The 17701-nt window shown below is 50.3% G+C and overlaps 1 protein-coding gene across 5 annotated transcripts in view; it reads left to right on the forward strand.

Moving 5' to 3' along the window:
- The window catches only part of EVA1C (eva-1 homolog C), a 113846-nt gene that overhangs the window by 37541 nt on the left and 58604 nt on the right, over positions 1 to 17701 (forward strand). For 4 of the 5 annotated variants that reach the window (XR_005718930.1, XM_040228045.1, XM_040228030.1 and 1 more), the window contains exons 2-3: positions 12910 to 13106; positions 16244 to 16367. The exons of the other annotated variant lie outside the window; for it this stretch is intronic. Coding sequence is in view for 3 of the 4 variants with exons in the window: in XM_040228045.1 (XP_040083979.1) it covers positions 12910 to 13106; positions 16244 to 16367 (321 nt within the window). In the remaining variant the exon portion in view is untranslated. The remainder of the gene's footprint in view (positions 1 to 12909; positions 13107 to 16243; positions 16368 to 17701) is intronic. 5 annotated transcript variants of the gene reach the window in all.

Raw genomic sequence — 17701 nt, forward strand, 5'->3', positions numbered from 1 at the left:
TTAATGGTATAACCCTCATCGTGAATATGAGCCTGTTCTTGGTCAGTTTTATAGAATGTGAAAACAGCCATCATCTACTCTGCTACCAGATGTCTACCAAACCCAGGCTAAGCTTGGAAGCAGCAGATTTCAGGCTGCTTGTCTTTGCCTGTTTTGGGGCTCCCTTTACCATAGAGATTGGACTTCCAGCCTCTTCTTCCTTGTACACTCATGCTGTCCCTCAGGGAATGAAACTGGCATGCCCAGTCACTGTGCAAGCTGCTCTTGCCATGCTAAGTCACTTCAGTCGTGTCTGACTCTGTGCAACCCTACGGATTATAGCCCACGAGGCTCCTCTGTCCATGGGATTCTCCAGGCAAGAATACTGGAGCGGGTTGCCATGCCCTCCTCCAGGGGATCTTCCCGACCCAGGGATCAAACCCTTTTATGTCTAGCCTGCACTGGCAGACAGATTCTTTACCACTAGCGCCACCTGGGAAGCCCCTAAAGTAGGTATCAATTCAATTCAATTCAGTTCCTCAGTCATGTCCGACCCTTTGTGACGCCATGGACTGCACACCAGACTTGCCTGTCCATCACTGTATTACAGATGAGACACTGAGATGTAAAGGAGTTAGGTTTAACATCCCTGAAAAGCTCCGGGCCTGAGGGGTCTCAAAGCCCCAATTCCCTCCCTCCCAGCCTGTGCCTCCACATCTGTGCTTTGGCACTTTTGTCTGGGGCCAGCACTCTCTGAGGCACCGCAGCACTCTGTCCGCTGTCCCATCTGCTTCCCACACTCACCAGCACCGGGAAACTTGCCTGCTTAATGAGCACTCCATAAAAGCCCACTTAGTCTCTGCTTCACGCTTTCGCTGAAAGTTTTTTTAAAAGTTTCAAAAAGTCAGTGGCATTGTGAAGAGTGGTGATTAGTTGGCTAATCAATGAGACCTCTAATCCTTTTTATCTCCTTAGTAATTTAATTCTGGGGCTTCCCAGGTGGCACAACAGTAAAGAATCCGCCTGCCAATGCAAGAGACGCAGGTTTGATTCCTAGGTTGGGAAGATCCCCTGGAGGAGGAAATGGCAACCCACTCCAGTATTCTTGCCTGGAGAATCCCTTGGACGGAGGAGCCTGGTGGGCTGCTGTGCCTGGGGCTGCAAAGAGTCAGACACAACTGAGCGACTAAGCACAGCACACAGTGCGTTTTATCCTTTAACTCACTTCAGTGATAGCAAGGTCTTAGCTCAAAGGAAGTGTTATCCGCTCAGTCATGTCTGACTCTTTGCAACCTCATGGACTGTAGCCCGACGTCTTCTCTGTCCATAGAATTCTCCAGGCAAGAATACTGGAGTGGGTAGCCATTCCTTCTCCAGGGCATCTTCCTGACCCAGGGATCGAACCCAGGTCTCCCTGCATTGCAGGCAGATTCTTTCCAGTCTGAGCCACCAGGGAAGCCCTTAGCTCAATGATTCCCCTAAATGAGGATTGAAAGTCATGTGGAATGTTGTCAACAGCACCATCACAAATCAATGAGATAAACACTAAAACCCTGAAAGTTTTGGTATACTCCTCAAAGACTTAGCAGCTTCCTACTTAACACAAGTCCCAGGTGACAGAATGCCAGAGCATTAGTCAGCGTAGGTTAGCTGCTGAAACCCACAACACAACTGCCAAATCTTGCTGGGATAATGAGGATAAAGCCCTCTTTCCTGCTCATGCCGTGGTCTAGTGGGACTGGACAGGCGGGGAGGCTGTGCTCCCTGTGGTCGTTCAGGCGCCCGGTTCCTTCCGTCTTGGGCTTTCCCCATCTTCTGGGTCTTCACAGTTTGTCCTTGTCTCTCTTTTTAAACTTGTTTTTAAAAAGCACTTGTTTCTTTATTTGTGCTGGGCCTCAGTCGTGGCACTCAGGATCTCCCTTGCGTCATGCGGGCTCACTTGCTACATCTGGAAGCCTCGGTGGTTGTGGCACACGGGCTTAGTTGCTCCGCAGCAGGTGGGATCTTAATTCCCTAACCAAGAATCGAACTCGTGTCCCCTGCATTGAAAAGTGGATTCTTAAGCACCGGACCACCCGGGAGGCCCAGGTTCTTGTCTGCTTTGTCTTCCATGTGTGACGGCGGACGATACAGAGGGAGTAGAGGATCACATGAGGAGTCTCCAGTGCCCCGCAGTTAAGTCGCCAGCCTCATTTCTGCCCTCTTGCTATTAGCCGGGACTTTGCATTGGCCCACTGTATCGTCAGGAGACCTGGAAAACCTGCTTCTCCCCGGTGCTCAGGAAGAACTGTATTGTCTCTGCCCTGCCTAGACTCTCACTTCACCTCTGCGCTCCGCTGTTTTGTTTTGGGACCAGGATCTGAGTGCCTCACTTAAGAGCAGCGTAGCTACCTCGGTCGTCCCTGTCTCTGTGATTCCCTCTCAGACATCTAGGAGACGTCCGATCTCTAGTTCTCCTAATTAAACTCTGGAGTCAACTTTTTTGAGCCAAACCTGGCACTGAAGAAGAGACTTAAAGGCTAAACTCGCTTTTTGATCTTAATACTCTTGGGGGTGTGGTGCCCAGCCCTGAGCCCTTTATCCACTGGGGGCCTTTGCTGCGTCCTCAGACTCACTGACTCATTGCTCTAAAGCCACGTGGGCCGCCCCCTTCTCCTGCTCCAGCCAATTCTCTAAACACCCTCGCCTACAGAAAAGAAAAAAAAAAATACCCTTTTCTGGAAAAGAACTTCAAACATGTAGAAACACCTTTGAATATTTGTGAATAAAAGGGTGTAGTCGCTTATCTAAAGCATTAAGGGACTGCAGGGTGCTGCTTTATTGTAAGAAAGTCAGGGGTGGGAAGAACAAGGACAATACAATTGAATTCCATTCTCTTCCCAGAAGTAAGGTTGTGAAATTGGCCCCCGGTGATTAGAGGACTTGAGCATACAGATGTGCAGCCAGGGAGGGATGTATTTACATCCTGAGCTTGGGCTGACTCAGGCAACCTCAGCCCTTGGGAAACTTGGACTTTAGTGGAGGGCTTCTGGCTGCAGGGGGGAAAAAAAGAGGAAGAATCTAGAGCATGTTTGGTCTCTTCTAAATACTGTGTGTGTTCTCAGTCACTAAGTCGTGTCTGAATCTTTGCAACCCCATGGACTGTAGCCCACCAGACTCCTCTGTCCATGGGATTTCCCAGGCAAGAATCCTGGAATGGGTTGTCATTTCCTCCTCCAGGAGATCTTCCCAACCCAGGGTTGGACCCGCGTCTCCTGCATCGGCAGAAGGATTCTTTACCACTGAGCCACTAAATATTAGTGGCTTCTTAAACCTTATTTATTTAAAAGAAGTGAAAAAGAGAAAGAACAAGAAGGAAAGAGGAGAAGGAAAGAAGTGAGGAAAATTTTCTTTTCCTTCCAAGCTCAGCAAGTGACATTGCTGACATTTCTGGACATTGCGTGATGGCTGCTACTGGGGCTGTGTGCTTGTTTTTGAGTTGACCATCCAATCACTGGGGCTCAGAGCAGAGAGGGCTGGCTAGGCTTGTGATTTGCATCGGATCAATGAGAGCGCTGAGTAAATCGATGTTCTTCAAGATTGACCGTGTGGGAGGGACTCACTCCCCTGGTGGTCCGGTGGTTAGGACTTTGCCTTCTGCTGCAGGGGGTGTGGTTTCAACCCCTGGTTGGATTCCTGAGAACCCATATGTCTTGTGGCCAAAGAGCCAAAATATAAAACAGAGACAATATTGTAACAGATTCAATAAAGAATTAAAAAATGGTCTATACACACACAGAAAAAAAATCTTAAAAAGATTTACTTTATGATAGCAATACCTTAGTGTCAGGCAGTGGTTTACGGGTGATGGAAGATACTGTCCCCACCAATTCTGAGAGGTGATGGTCACAGTCACACACTGTAATCCCAGGTTGAACCCTGGCCTCAGGGCTTTTAGTCCTCTGTGCTCCTCCCACTTCCTCCCTGCCCATCCCCCTGCTTCAGGATGAGGATGTTCCAGCTGTATGGGATTCTGAAATGCCTTCTGAAACCATCCAAGTTAGATGCACCTCTTAGCTCTGACCATGTAACTCTGACCACTACAGACGCAGTATGTATTCCCTTCAGAATGATGTGCTTAACAGTAACCCTCAGATGCTAATGGGGGCCAGGGGGGAACTGATCAAATATGTGGGTGAGACTCCACCTGTATGTCCGTCCTCACATCCCAGCACACAGAGGGGTCTCTGTGATTCAGAGAAGTCCTGAAGGGCAAGAACAGTTTGCCTTGGTTTAACGGGTATGTTCCAAGATTAATTTTGGGTGCGTGCTCGCTCAGTTGTGTCTGACTCTTGCAATCCCGTGGAAAGCAGCCCACCAGGTTCCTCTGTCCATGGGATTTCCCAGGCAGGAATACTGGAGCGGGTTGCCATTTCCTCCTCCAGGGGATCTTCCTGACCCAGGGATCGAACCCGCATCTCCTGCATTGGCAGGTGGGTTCTTTACCACTGCACCACCTGGGAAGCCTTAATTTGGATAGACCCTTCTCTCCCTCCAGAGTAACACCTGCTCCTTCCATAGAACACGTTGTCTCCCCGCTCCCCCCACCGCCCCACCCACCCTGGCTCCCTGATTCTTTGATCCTTCAGGGCTCCCTGGATTATTTGTGTATAAATGGGTTTTTTCCTTGGAAATGCACTGGGCATGATGATTCCAAGACTGTCTTCCCTGGGTCTTTCTGAACATGGAGAAAAGCTTCTGTTGCTCTTAGGGGTTCTTTCCCATGAACCTCTCACCCACCTTTAGCAACAGGAAAACATCAAAGGCTTTATCTAAACTCCTCTATGATTTGCCCAGCTGAAGCCTCTCTGGATGTGCCTTTGTGGAAGGTGTGAGCCGTGGCCGGGGCTGTAGGAATTTCTGCTGATACACAGTGGAGGGTTCACCAGGGAAGAGAGCCAACACCTTCCCAATGCTACCTCTCCCCCAGTTTAAACAAGGGTCAATGGAGCATTTCCAGGCCATTTCAGATTCCGAGGAGCGATTTCTTAACAGAGTGTGCACTTTTGCCTTCTTTCAGAGTAGTAAATATTTGCCCACAAATAGGCAATCAGACAGTGAAAACGCTGGCTGAGAGTATTAACACATAAAGCATTTTTGACTGACCCAACGTGATGGAGCATTTGATCCAGAGAGAACTCTTAACAAAAGCTGCATCTTTAAAAAGGATCCCATCTGGGGGCTTCCCTGGCAGTCCAGTAGTTAAAACTCTGTGCTTCTAATCCAGGGGGCACGGATCTGATCCCTGGTCAGAAAATTAATATCCCACATGCCATGTGGGGGGACAAAAGAAAGAAAACAAATTAAATAAAATTAGATTGTTATATTAATTTTTAAAAAAGGATCCCAGCCAAGAAACCGAGGTATGGGGGAAGCTAAGTGCTATGGTCTGAATATGTGTGTATTCCCCAGCCCCCTGCCCCACCCCCACTCCAACATATTGAAATCCTAACTCCCAAAGGGAAGGTATTAAGAGGTGGGGCCAAGGGTGGAGCTTAAGTCCTGAGGGCGGAGCCTTCATGAAGGGCCGTTTAGTTGCTAAGTTGTGTCCCAGTCTTTAGGACCACATGGACTGCAGCCCTCACTGTCTCCCAGAGTTTGCCAAAGTTCATGTCCATTGGGGCGGTGACGCTATCCAACCATCTCATCCTCTGTCACCCCTTTCTTCCTTTGCCTTCAATCTTTCCCAGCCTTTGTGAATGGGATTCACTAATCCCATGACTCTCTTAAGGAAGAGACCCATAGAGTTCCCCTGGCCCTTCCACAGTGAGAAGAGGCCATCTGTGAACCAGGAAGAGGGCTCTCACCAGCACGTGACTGTCTTGGTCCCTTGATCTTGGACTTCCAGCGCCCAGAACTGTGAGAAGTGAATTCCATCGTTCGTAAGCCACCCTGCCTGTGGGTTTCATTGGTGCATCCTGAATGGCATGCGAGCTAAGTCGCTTCAGTAGTGTCTGACTCTTTGTGACCCGATGGGCCCCGCAAGTCTCCTCTGTCCATGGGGATTCTCCAGGCTAGAATGCTGGAGTGGCCTGCCATCTCCTCCTCTACAGGATCTTCCCAACCCAGGGATCGAAGCTGCGTCTCCTGCGTCTCCTCCATTGGTGGGTGGGTCCTTTATATCCCTAGGGCCACCTTGGAGGCCCATCCTGAATGAAGGTGCTCAGTGATGTGCTGACTCAGCCCAACACACTGGAAAGGGTGGGCATGCTCAGTGGGGAGGGTGATTGCGTGCTGGAAGGGGCTTTAGGTTGGGAGCAAGTCGTCTGCTCTCTGCACTTCGTTCAAGGTCAGCCTTGGCAGTGGACTCGGCTCCCCCACAGTTCCCACCTTTATCCTGTGAGATAGCTGATCCAGAGGGCATCTTCCCAGCTCCTGGGGTCCTCTTTCCCAAGAACCTCTTCCTGCACTGACTTCTTACACCCTCCGCCATGTCCATTTCCATCACTTGTAGCTGCTCCACCTTGAAATCTGATCAAGCAACTTTGGGCCGTGGGGTCCTCCCTCTCCGGCTTGCTGGTATGACTGCCTGTGGATCTGATGGATCTCAGCAGACCTCTGTGCCCTTGGTCCTCTCCTGTGACTGCCTCTTTCCCTGTATTTATTTATTTCTTTAAAATGTACTTATTGATTTATTTCTGGCTGCACTGGATCTTCAAGGTTCCAAGCGGGCTTTTCTCGAGTTGTGGTGAGTGGGGGCTGCTCTCAGCTCCCTATTGTGGTGACCTCTCTTGTTGTGGAACATAAGCTCCAGGTGCTCGGATTTCAGTAGTTCCGACACATGGGCTTAGTAGACCTGCAGCATGCGTGATCTTCCCGGACTAGGGATCGAACCCACGTCCCCTGCATTGGCAGACAGATGCTTAACCATTGGACCTCCAGGGAAGTCCCACCTTACCTATATTTAGCTTGGAGCCCACAGTTCATCATTTCCAGCTCTCTCTTGCCAACACCCCCTTTGAAATTTGTCTGATCCTAACCCACAGTGAGAAATGTAGTTTAAATATGACCTCGGACTCCTGTGCCTTTGTATTTATACACACACACACGGACATACATAGGTTCTCTCCCAACCTCAACCCCGTCGTAATTATTGAAAGATCTCTCCCTGGTCATCAGTCCTTATGACTAAGCCTTATTTCTCTCCTCATCTTCACCAAGTCATTATAAGGGTCATCGGTACAAATTCGTAGTTTCCTGTGGCTGCTCTCATTTTCACCCAGCATAAACTGATTCTCTTACAGTTCTGGAGGTCAGAAGTCTAAAATCAAGGTGTTGACAAAGCTGTGTTCTTTTGGGGGAATTCAGGGTACCATCTGTTTCCTTGTCTTTCCCAATTTCTAAATACCGTCTGCATTTTTGGCTCATGGCAGAACCTCTAGTTCTGTGGCTACACCTCCTTCCTCTGACTCTGATCTTCTTGCCTCTGTCTTATAAGGACCTTTGAATTATATTGGTGTCTCCCAGATCATCCAAGGTGTCTTGCCATCTCAAGATCTTTAAATTAATCGTAACTGCAAAAGCCCTTTTGTGATGTAAAGTAACATATTTATAGATTCTGGGGACTGGTCCCTGTGGACATTTGCGGGGGATTCTTCTGTCTACCAGGTGAGCCATTTGCTTATTTTTTATTTATTCATTTGGTTGTGTGGGGTCTTAGTTATAGCATGCAGGATCTTTCGTTGTGGCCTCCGGATTCTCTAGTTGCAGCTCCTGGGTTCACGAGTTGTGGTGCCTGGACTTAGTTGCATTGTGGCATGTAGGATCTTAGTTCTCCAACCAGGGATTGAACCCACATCCTCTGCATTGCGGGGCAGATTCTTAACCACTGGACCACCAGGGAAGTCCCCATTTTCTTAACTTCTGCTCACGTTCAACCTTTTCTAAACAGGCTCCCATTACCCACTCACCATCCCAAATGCCCCTCAAAGTGGTCCTTGATGACATCCATGTTGCTGACAGCAGCAGTAGTTCTAACTGTCCTTCTTTTGATTTCTTAGCAGCTTCTGACACAGCCAATCAGAATGGGGCATAGAAAGCACCTCTGGGGGCCCTAATGTGGGCAGGCCGATGGCCGGTCCTCACGAGCGTTTCCTAGATTTCCACTTATTAACTTTCATAAGGGAATCTCTGACTCAAGAACTGTTAGACCATCAGCTCAGGGTTCTCCTTTCAGGTGGATAATGTCATGCAGAGTCTTAAATTACAGACCACAGGTTTGCATCATGGTAAGCACAGAGCTGGGCTTCCCAGGTGGCTCAGAGGCAAAGAGTCCGCCTGCCAGTGCAGGAGATGTGGGTTTAGTCGATCCTTGGGTCGGGAAGATCCCCTGGAGAAGGAAAGGGCAGCCCACTCCAGTACTCTTGCCTGGAAAATCCCATGGACAGAGGAGCCTGGCAGGCTGCAGCCCATGGGTCACAAAGAGGGGGATACGACTGAGCAACTAAACACCACCAAGCAGAGTTAGAGACAGAGGCAGAGGATAGTTTTAAGGGCTTTTCCTGGACTTTCTTTATTAGTATAAAGTATTGGTCACGAAGCTGCAGGTAAAGGGTTTTTAAACAAACATTTATCTCCCAACAAACGCTTGCACAGATCCTGAGTGCACAGCCAGTGGACTTGGACACAGTGAAATGCGCAGCCGCCCTTCAAGGAAAGAAAGAGCTCTGCCAGCTCACATACACTCCCCCTCATGTCCCCTCCCTGTCACCTAACCCTCTCTTCCCCTAGGTCATACTAGCCTGGGGATGCATGGGTGGTTTTAAAACTTTTTCCTTTTTTTTTTAAACTGCATACAAATGTTTTATATTATCTTATTTTAAAGTTTTAAAAATTCTTTTGACCACACCGAACGGCAAGTGGGATCTCACTTCCCTGACCAGGACTCAAACCTGTTCCCCCTGCATTGGAAGGGCAGAGTCTTAACCAGTGGACCACCAGGGAAGTCCAGATTATTTCTCCCTTTTAAATAGACTTTCTTTCTGAGAAGGCTTAGGTTCACAGCGAAACTGAGCAGAAAGTTCAGGGATTTCACCCACGGCTTCCCCCACTATCCCACACACGCTGCGCCAGCGGTACACTGTCACAACCAGGGAACCTGCTGTGACTCCAGATTGCCACCCAGGGTCCGTGGTTCATACTGAGTTTCTCTCTTAATGCTGGGCCAGGTTTGGTGGTTTCATCGCCCTACAGTTCCTCTGTGCTCCACCTATTCATCCCTCTCTCCCCTGCGAACCTCTGGCAACCACTTGTATTTTCACTGTCTCCATAGTTTGACCTTTTCCTGAATGACATATAGTTGGAATCATGCAGTATGGAGCCTTTTCAAATGGGCTTCTTTCACCTAATCATACATCTTATTTCACCTTCTTTCACCTAATCATACATCTTATTTCACCTTCTTTCACCTAATCATACATCTTATTTCCTCCATGTCTTTTGTGGCTTCATAACTCATTTCATTTTTTGTTGTGTTCAGTCACTAAGTCATGTCTGATTCTTTGTGACCCCATAGACTGCAGCACACAAATTCCTCTGTCCTCCACTATCTCCCAGAGTTTGCTCAAGCTTATGTGCATTGAATCAGTGATGCCATCCAACCATCTCATCGTCTGCCGCCCTCTTCTCCTCCTGCCTTCAATCTTTTCCAGCATCAGGGTCTTTTCCAGTGAGTCAATCTTCACATCAGGTGGCCAAAGTATTGGAGCTTCAGCTTCAGTGTCAGTCCTTCCAGTGAATATTCAGGGATGCTTTCCTTTAGGGTTGACTGGTTCGATCTCTTTGCAGTCAAGGAATGAATAATATTCCATTGCTGGACTTAAGCCTAGGTTTCTGAAGAAGGAATTAGACCGAGCCTAGAGCAAGTTTTCCTGCTGAACTTGTAGACTGTCAGAACTGCTGTGTCGGGAAGGAGGCTCCCCTCTCTCCTCAAAGTGCAAAAGGGCCGGAAAGACCTCCAGTTAATCAGTTCTGTGCATCGAGCTTCTGTCTCCAGAACATCACTCTCAGGATATGAAGATCGTAGCAGGGAGGCTCTGGTCACTGCTGTGCATCTGGTTGTATTTTGATGCAAACAGTCCCACGGAGATCGAGTTTGTTTCCTGAAGACAACCTATTAACACATGACAAATTGGGTGATGAAAGGTGATAGTCCGAACACAGCAGAACTTTCTTCCTCACTCACGTGACAGTCTGTGCAGCAGGCAGCAATTCACTTCATCAGTCTGGGAGTCAGGCCCCTTTGGTCTTGTGGCTCCATCTGTCCCAGGGCCTTAACATCATTTAGCCAGAGTAACACATGGCCTTTCGAACAGACCATAAACACTAAGCTGAGGTCCTGCTCCCAGAACTGATTTAAGATTTCAGCCAGCTGAGCATCCCCATGAAGGTTGGGGTATGATGGACAAGAACATTTTATTAACAAAGCTGATGGGACCCAAGGACGAGAGTACCAGCCTGGAAAGCTTCAGGGTGGGTAGCAGCCTGTGGGCAGCCTCAGAGCCACCCTGAGTTCCCCGGATCCTAAGACCCCATAGAGAATCTTGCATAAATCATGGCTTCATCAGGGCCCACCTGTGCACCCTACAGGATGACACTGACCTGGGGCCCCAGGACCACCAAGGGATCTCTGTCTGGTCCCTCTCAGTGCCCCGAGGGGTTCACCTTATAAGCAACAACATCCCAACAAGCAGGGTCCTGACTCACAATGCACGCGCTAAGTCACTTCAGTCGTGGCCAACTCTTTGTGATCCTATGGACCGCAGCCCACTAGGCTCCTCTGTCCATGGGATTCTCCAGACAAGGATACGGGAGTGGGTTGCCATGCCCTCCTCCAGGGGATCTTCTGGACCCAGGGGTCAAATCCACGTCTCTTACATCTACTGCATTGGCAAGCGGGTTCCTTACCACTAATGTCACCTGATTCACAGGCCTGCTGCTTAATGGCAGTTTTGCTGCTCAAAGCTAGACTTTACTTCTCTACTGCTGCTAAGTCGCTTCAGTCGTGTCCGATTCTGTGCGACCCCATAGACGGCAGCCCACCGGCTTCCCCCGTCCCTGGGATTCTCCAGGGCGAAGTTAATTCGGGGTGGCTGATTCCTTGGCCGATCTTATAGTGGTGGTTGTGGGTGGGAAGGAAAAAAGGAATTACAGCCGGACGCCTAAGGTCTGAATGCAGAGTACTGGTGAGGGCGCCCAGTCTTCGCTTTCACACTGGGCAGGTGTGCTTTGGCAGGTGAGCCCCATCTAGGGCAGAGCATCTGAGTCCCTTCTCGGTGACCGTCAGGGGAGCCCAGGGAGCTGGACGAGGCGCCTTTTGTCAAGCATTACGGTTCAGAGAGGATTTTTAAACCCAGGCAGGAATAGCTCGAGCATGGCCCATCCCTGTGGGGACTGGGGCACTTGGAGGCTGCCTTCCTCCACACCCCCTCCTCCCCTCGAAGGCTGACGCTGCCAAACCGTCTCCCACACACCTCCCCAGAAAGTCCCTGGCTTCCCTCCCAGCCGCCTCGCGATTGACCTCGTGAGGTGTGAGAAGGAGGAAAGGAATCTGCATCTCAGATGAACCTTCCTTCCTCCTTTCTGAGAAAACATCCAGGCCGCTGGTGCCTGCCAGGCCGTCCACAGCTCCTCCGAGCCCAAGGCCTTTTCGACTCAGCCAGCCTCGCTGGAGGTGCGGTGACAGGGAGCCAGTACAAGACTCCTGGGGCTGCTGTAACAACTGTGAACTTGGATGACTGAAAACAGCAGAAATACATTCTCTCACAGTTCTGGAAGCCAGAAGTCTAGATCAGGTGTCAGCAGGGTCGTGCTGTCTTCAAAGTTTCTCAAGAAGAATCTTTTCTGGGACTTCCCTGGTGGTCCAGGGGTTAAGACTCTGAGCTTCCATTGTGGGTGACACAGGTTCCATCCCTGGTCAGGGAACTAAGATCCCACAGACTGTGCATCACAGCCAAACACACACACACACACACACACACACACACATATATATATATATTTTTTTTTTTTAACTAAAAAAAAAAAAAGAATCTTTCCTACTGTCTTCCAGCTCCCACTGGCTCCTGACCACCCTGGAGGTTCTTGGCTTGCAGAGACATCACTGTAGTCTTTACATGACTGCCGCCCTGTGTTTCCTCTCTTCTCGTCAGGACAGCAGTCACATAGGATTCAGAGACCTTCTCACTCCTGATCTCAGCTTCACTAATTAATCTGCCATGACCCTGTGTCCAAATAAGGTCACACGCTGAGGTTCCTGGTGAAGGTCAATTTGAGGGGAGACACTGCTGGACCCATAACCGAGCCCTACCATCCTCTCTCCGCCCTACCATCCTCTCTCCCCTCCCTTCAGAGAAGTCCTTTACCCTAGGCAGGATGCCTGCCTTGCTCTCTTCTCCAGGACGGAGGCAGGCCCAGGACTGGTTTCCTAAAATAAAACGGGCATCCTCTTGCTCCAGGAAGGCCTGGCCCAGCTAGTGGGAGATCAGAGAAGCCAAGTCCCCCTCAAGACAGGCATTTACATGCCCCAGGGACACCTACTCGCCGTTTCTTCCTACTTTATAGAGATGCTTCAGGACTTCTTGCCTCCTGGCCAGCCCTTCAGTGCTTCCTGGAGGGAACACAGTCTCGGAGCCTTGCCACGGGCCAGCCCAGACCAAGGGCTCCAGCCCAGACAGAAAAGCCAGCATCGGCTCCCTTTCGGCCGCCAGCTCTGTCTGATGTCCTGTCCCGGGGAGCTGGGGAGGAAGCCCCGCCCACAGCGGAGGAAGCCCCGCCCACACCTTCCGCACTGCCCAGCCCCCGCGCCAGGGGAGCCGAGGTCCTCCCGCTCCGAAATCCATGAAGGAGCGGTGAACTCCTGTACCCCTTGTAACCCAGCTGAATATTTTCCAGGTTACCTAACCAAACTCCTGCAAAACCACACCGCCTATGCCTGTGACGGGGACCATTTGAATCTGCAGTGTCCTCGGCATTCCACGATAAGTGTCCAGTCGGCATTTTATGGGCAAGATTACCAAAAGTGTAGTCCGCAGCAGCCTGCCTCCCAGAGGGAAGACAGCCTAACCTGTGTGGTGCCCACCACACTGCAGGTATTGCCTTTCCTAAGATGTTCTAAGATGACAAAATGGTTTTCTCATTCTCTGCCTCTGCCTCTCTGTCCCTCTCTCTGCGTATATACTTGTGATTCCACAGTTCACTCCAAGCAAATCTGATCCCTGAAAATCTCGGTGTAGACAGATCACAAATTTGCAAGTGAGCTAGTCTTTGCTTCTCAGTCTATACAGAATGCCTGCTTACTGGAGCTCTCCCTTAATACACTTGCAGAATGAATTTATTCAAAGGCACGCTGCTCCCTGCAATAAAGCTAAATGCAGTAAAGCTACCATTATGCTGAGTTTCAACCTTGAGGCTTAACATCTCTCATCAGCCCCTCCACCCCTCACCCCACCCCCAGGAGACAAGGAAAGGCCACGCCTGCTTTAGTAGAAACCGCAAGGCAGACATCAGAGGTCATGGTCAGATTCTCAGAGAATGCACTCAAGGAAGAGGAATATCAATAATTATCTTTGTTATTTTTTATGGTTTGCTTCTCCAGTTGTAGATAATCATGTTATTCTGGTTTGGATCTATGTTGAGCAGTCTCTGCTGGTTTACTGTTTGGATCTATGTTGAGCAGTCTTTGCTGGTTTACTCTTGATAATACCAGGAATTGGGGGTGGAGGTGTGGAGCTGACTCATTCTTTTTTCGATTGGCATTGGGGAAATACTTGGTCTACGAGGAGGTCAAAACTAATGTATTCTGTAACAGCGTACAGAACACCCAAAAGAACTCTTTTGGCCAACCCCAGTATCCATGATGACTTTCAACTATTCTTGCTTTCAGTTACCCAAACAACCTCCATCCTGCTTTCCTGGCCCCCTCAACATCTATAACTAGTTGGCCAACGTTATGGAGTCACTTGGGTTTGGATTTTTTTTTTTTAATGCCTCCGAAGTTCCCTATGAATCCGTTGATGTCAAGGTGGTTAGAGTAGCTGGTGAATTAGATGTCAGCTTGATTTTTGTCCGTTGTGAGAAATGAGAGTAACGGTAAATTTCTGAAGAGGACTGAGGAGAAATGGAATCAGCTTCTACACGGCGCAGCTCTCCCTAAGGCTGGAAGAGGAGAAGCAAACCGAATGTGATAATGGAAGGGTTTTTCTGTTGCCTGGACTACTTACTGCTTCATGCCAAGCACTGCCGTATCCGGGTGGTCACGTGACTGGTGAAGACACCCACCAAGAAACCACATAAATGTGTTTGAATGAATCCCCTGGTTTCCATGCCCTGAGGAGAGACAACGTGTTTCTTCTGGAGATGAGCAGTTCCTTTCCTTGCATGCCCCACCTTCCCTCCAGCCCTTCCCCGCACCCTGAGAATGTCCCCATTCCTCAGTCCAGCAGCCCATGCCCACGTGCCTGGTGCCAGGCTTTCCCTTGGGCTTTCCCAGAACGGTGACCAGTGCCACCAGGGCGGAAGTGCCTACTTCAGGGAGGTATGAACTATTGGCACACGTGGGCACCAGCCTCATCCTCCGATCTGGGTGCCTGCCTCTGCCAGGCAACCCTGAGGGAAGAGGATGTTCCCGTAACCAGGCGGACGACTCAGCATTTGTAAACACAGTCCGGATGTTGTTCGGAGGGCTTTGCCAGAAGCATCCCTGCGCGCTGCTCTTTTTCCTCCAGAGGTTAAGAGATTCTTTCCTCTTTTAACCTGTGTTTGAGAGCTGACGCAAGGGGCTTCCTCAGAGGGAGGGTGACACCTGCCCATCAAATGGCTACAGGAAGTCCCCTCCCTGCACCTCTCAGCTCTGACACACTTTGGAAAGAGCGCTGCCTTGGGTCCCGTGGTTGTAACACAAGGAGCCTTGCAAGGGCTGATGATTCCCTCAGCCAAGGAATATGCACCATCCTTTGGGGGTCCTTGGGGGGTTTCCCTGGGCATTTTTCCTGATTTTATGCACAACTGTGAGGGCCCTAAGGTGACAGAGAATAACCAGTAGAGCCAACATCCTTCACGGAGATACTCCATGGGCGACTATCACAACACGGTGACTCCAGACAGGCTTGTGAATTGGCACCAAATTCAGTCCAACAGGAATAAGTAGATTCTTGGGAGCGTTTTTCCTGTTCTTGGCGTAGAGGAAAACATCACCTGTGTTCATGATGAGGGGGTCCTGATCCATGTGGGAACTGAGAGGGCAGCAGTGGGATGGGGGCCTACCTGAGACCCAGTGGTGGGTGGTCCCCGAGCTTGCCCAGAGCAGACTCACTCACAAAGGTGTGATCAGCCTGGGAAAGGTCAGGAGAGGCTTGAAGGAAAGCGTTTAAAGCCAGAGGCGCAACAGAAAGCCTGAGTGTTCCGCTGGGTGGGATACCGCCCAGAAGTGGGTGGGTCCTGTGTCCTTGAGGTTGGTGAGGATAAGGATCAACTTTTTTAATTTTCATGTGTTGACCTGCATTTGGGTCGGGGTTTCCAAAAACTGAAAGGGAAAGAGTTAGTCGCTCAGTCGTGTCTGTCTCTTTGTGATTCAACGGACTGTGGCCCTCCGGACTCCTCTGTCCATGGGATTCTCCAGGCAAGAATACTGGAGTGAGTAGCCATTCCCTTCCCCAGGGGATCTTCCCAACCCAGGGATCGAACCCGGGTCTCCTGCCTTGCAGGTGGATTCTTTTACCACCCGAGCCAGGGTAGAGGCCAGGGAAGCCCAGGAGCCTTCCAAATGCTGACGTTCCTGTGACCCGTGTTGGGTGCTCCTAAGGATGCGTAGCTGTGGTTGCTTCACACAGCAGTGGTGCGTAGGGGTGGACGTCTGTGTTTCTTCCAGTCCACCCTCTACCTTGATATGGCTTATGTCCCCAGGAGCCTCCACGATGTCACTCATTTGCCAGAACTTCAGTAGTGGTGCCAGGCAAGGCTAATTGGAGACTGGTTTTCTGTGGGAGACCTGGCGCTGTTGGAACAGATATTCTTTGGTAAAGAGCGATGGGGAGACCGGGAGCCGATCCGACCAGCCCCGTGTGGGGGCTTCTGTCTTAAACTCAGCTGATACCAGTGTGAAGTCTTTAAATGGGAGCCCCAGGCCAGGCAGGCAGGTGCCTGTCCCTCCAGAGCAGCCCAGGCGTGGGGTCCCGCAGACGCTGCGTGTGGTTCTCAAGCCTGTCCCTTTTCTACCCTCTCCTTTTAGAAGGTGCTGGACGAGTGTCAGAACCAGCGGGCCTGCCACCTCCTGGTCAATAGCCGTGTTTTTGGACCTGACCTTTGTCCAGGAAGCAGTAAATACCTCCTGGTCTCCTTTAAATGCCAACCTAGTAAGTAACTGCCGAGGGGGACAGAGTGTGTGGGGGTGTGGGTTTTCGGTTTCATTCATAGCCTGATGAAAGTGCTCCGCCAGTGGACCAGTTGGCATTCGTCCAGCTTTGAAACGCTTATTAATAGACATGCCGGGGTCCCAGCCTCGTGTGCGTGCACACTTACCTGTGTACGTTCTTGCAAGCCCCTGAGCTTTTCTCTTTTTAAGTCTCTTGTTTATCTAGTGATTTGGCTGTGCTGGGGTCCTCGTTACCGCATGCGGGCTTTTTCTTGCTGCACGCAGGCTTTCTCTGGTTGAGGGGAACAGGGCGCCGGCTTCTCACTGCAGTGGCCTCCTTGTTGCAGAGCACGGGCTCTAGGGCACTCAGGGTTCGGTAGCTGTGGCACGTGGGCGCGGCGGTTACAGCTTGTAGGCTTCAGAGCACAGGCTCAGTAGTCATGGCACCTGAGCTCAGTTACTGTGCGAGATGTGGGATCCTCCCAGAGCCAGGGATCAAACCCGTGTCCCCTGCTCTGGCAGCCAGATTCTTAGCCACTGGACCCCCAGGGAAGCCCACCCCTGAGTTTTTTAAAAAAATCCTTCCTCGTATGTAAAACTCAGTGGTACTGATGCTAAAGGTACTGGGCATCAAGAGACTGCAGTTGCTTTTCCCAAAAAATGGGGAGCTGGTTCTCCTTTTCAGGGGAGGGTGTGTTATGAGGCTCCCCCACCCCCTCAGCTGCGGGGCGGCTTATCCTTCTGGGGTGGCCGATGGCACAACTACCACCTGAGCCCACAGCGATAGATCTTTACGAGCCGGCTTCCTCCCACTCTCGTCCTCAGTGGGCCATCCTGAAGCAGCATCTTTCCTGAGAGAAACAAGAGGGCTGGGTGGGAGCGACCTTTTCTATCCTTTTTTTTTTTTTTCCCGGCCATTGTATGCAGCGTGTGAGATCTCAGTTCCCCAACCAGGGATTGAACCTGCACCCCCTGCAGTGGGAACTTGGAGTGTTAATCACTGGACCTCCAGGGAAGTCTCCAGCCTCTTCCATGCTGATTCTTGCACCTTTCTCCACTGACTTCTCCCCTTTCTAACGCACACCAGTTTTGTGGTTAACCCGTTGCAGTCCCAAAATAATTGCTGTTCTGTGAGGAGGTCACACCTCCAGGCATGGAGGGCCTGAGAGAAGCGTAGGTAATTACAGGTTCCTGGTAATACTTGAAAAACTTGTTGGAAAGACAGCAGTGTGCTAGCAACATTTAGCCAACGGTCAGGGATGAAATTTTGGAAAATTTTGCGCTGCCATCACAATGCAGTAATTCATTCAAACACACACCCAGACTCACACTCAC

The sequence above is a fragment of the Oryx dammah genome, unplaced genomic scaffold (assembly GCF_014754425.2).
Source record: "Oryx dammah isolate SB20612 unplaced genomic scaffold, SCBI_Odam_1.1 HiC_scaffold_2, whole genome shotgun sequence".
Taxonomy (NCBI): Eukaryota; Metazoa; Chordata; class Mammalia; order Artiodactyla; family Bovidae; genus Oryx; species Oryx dammah.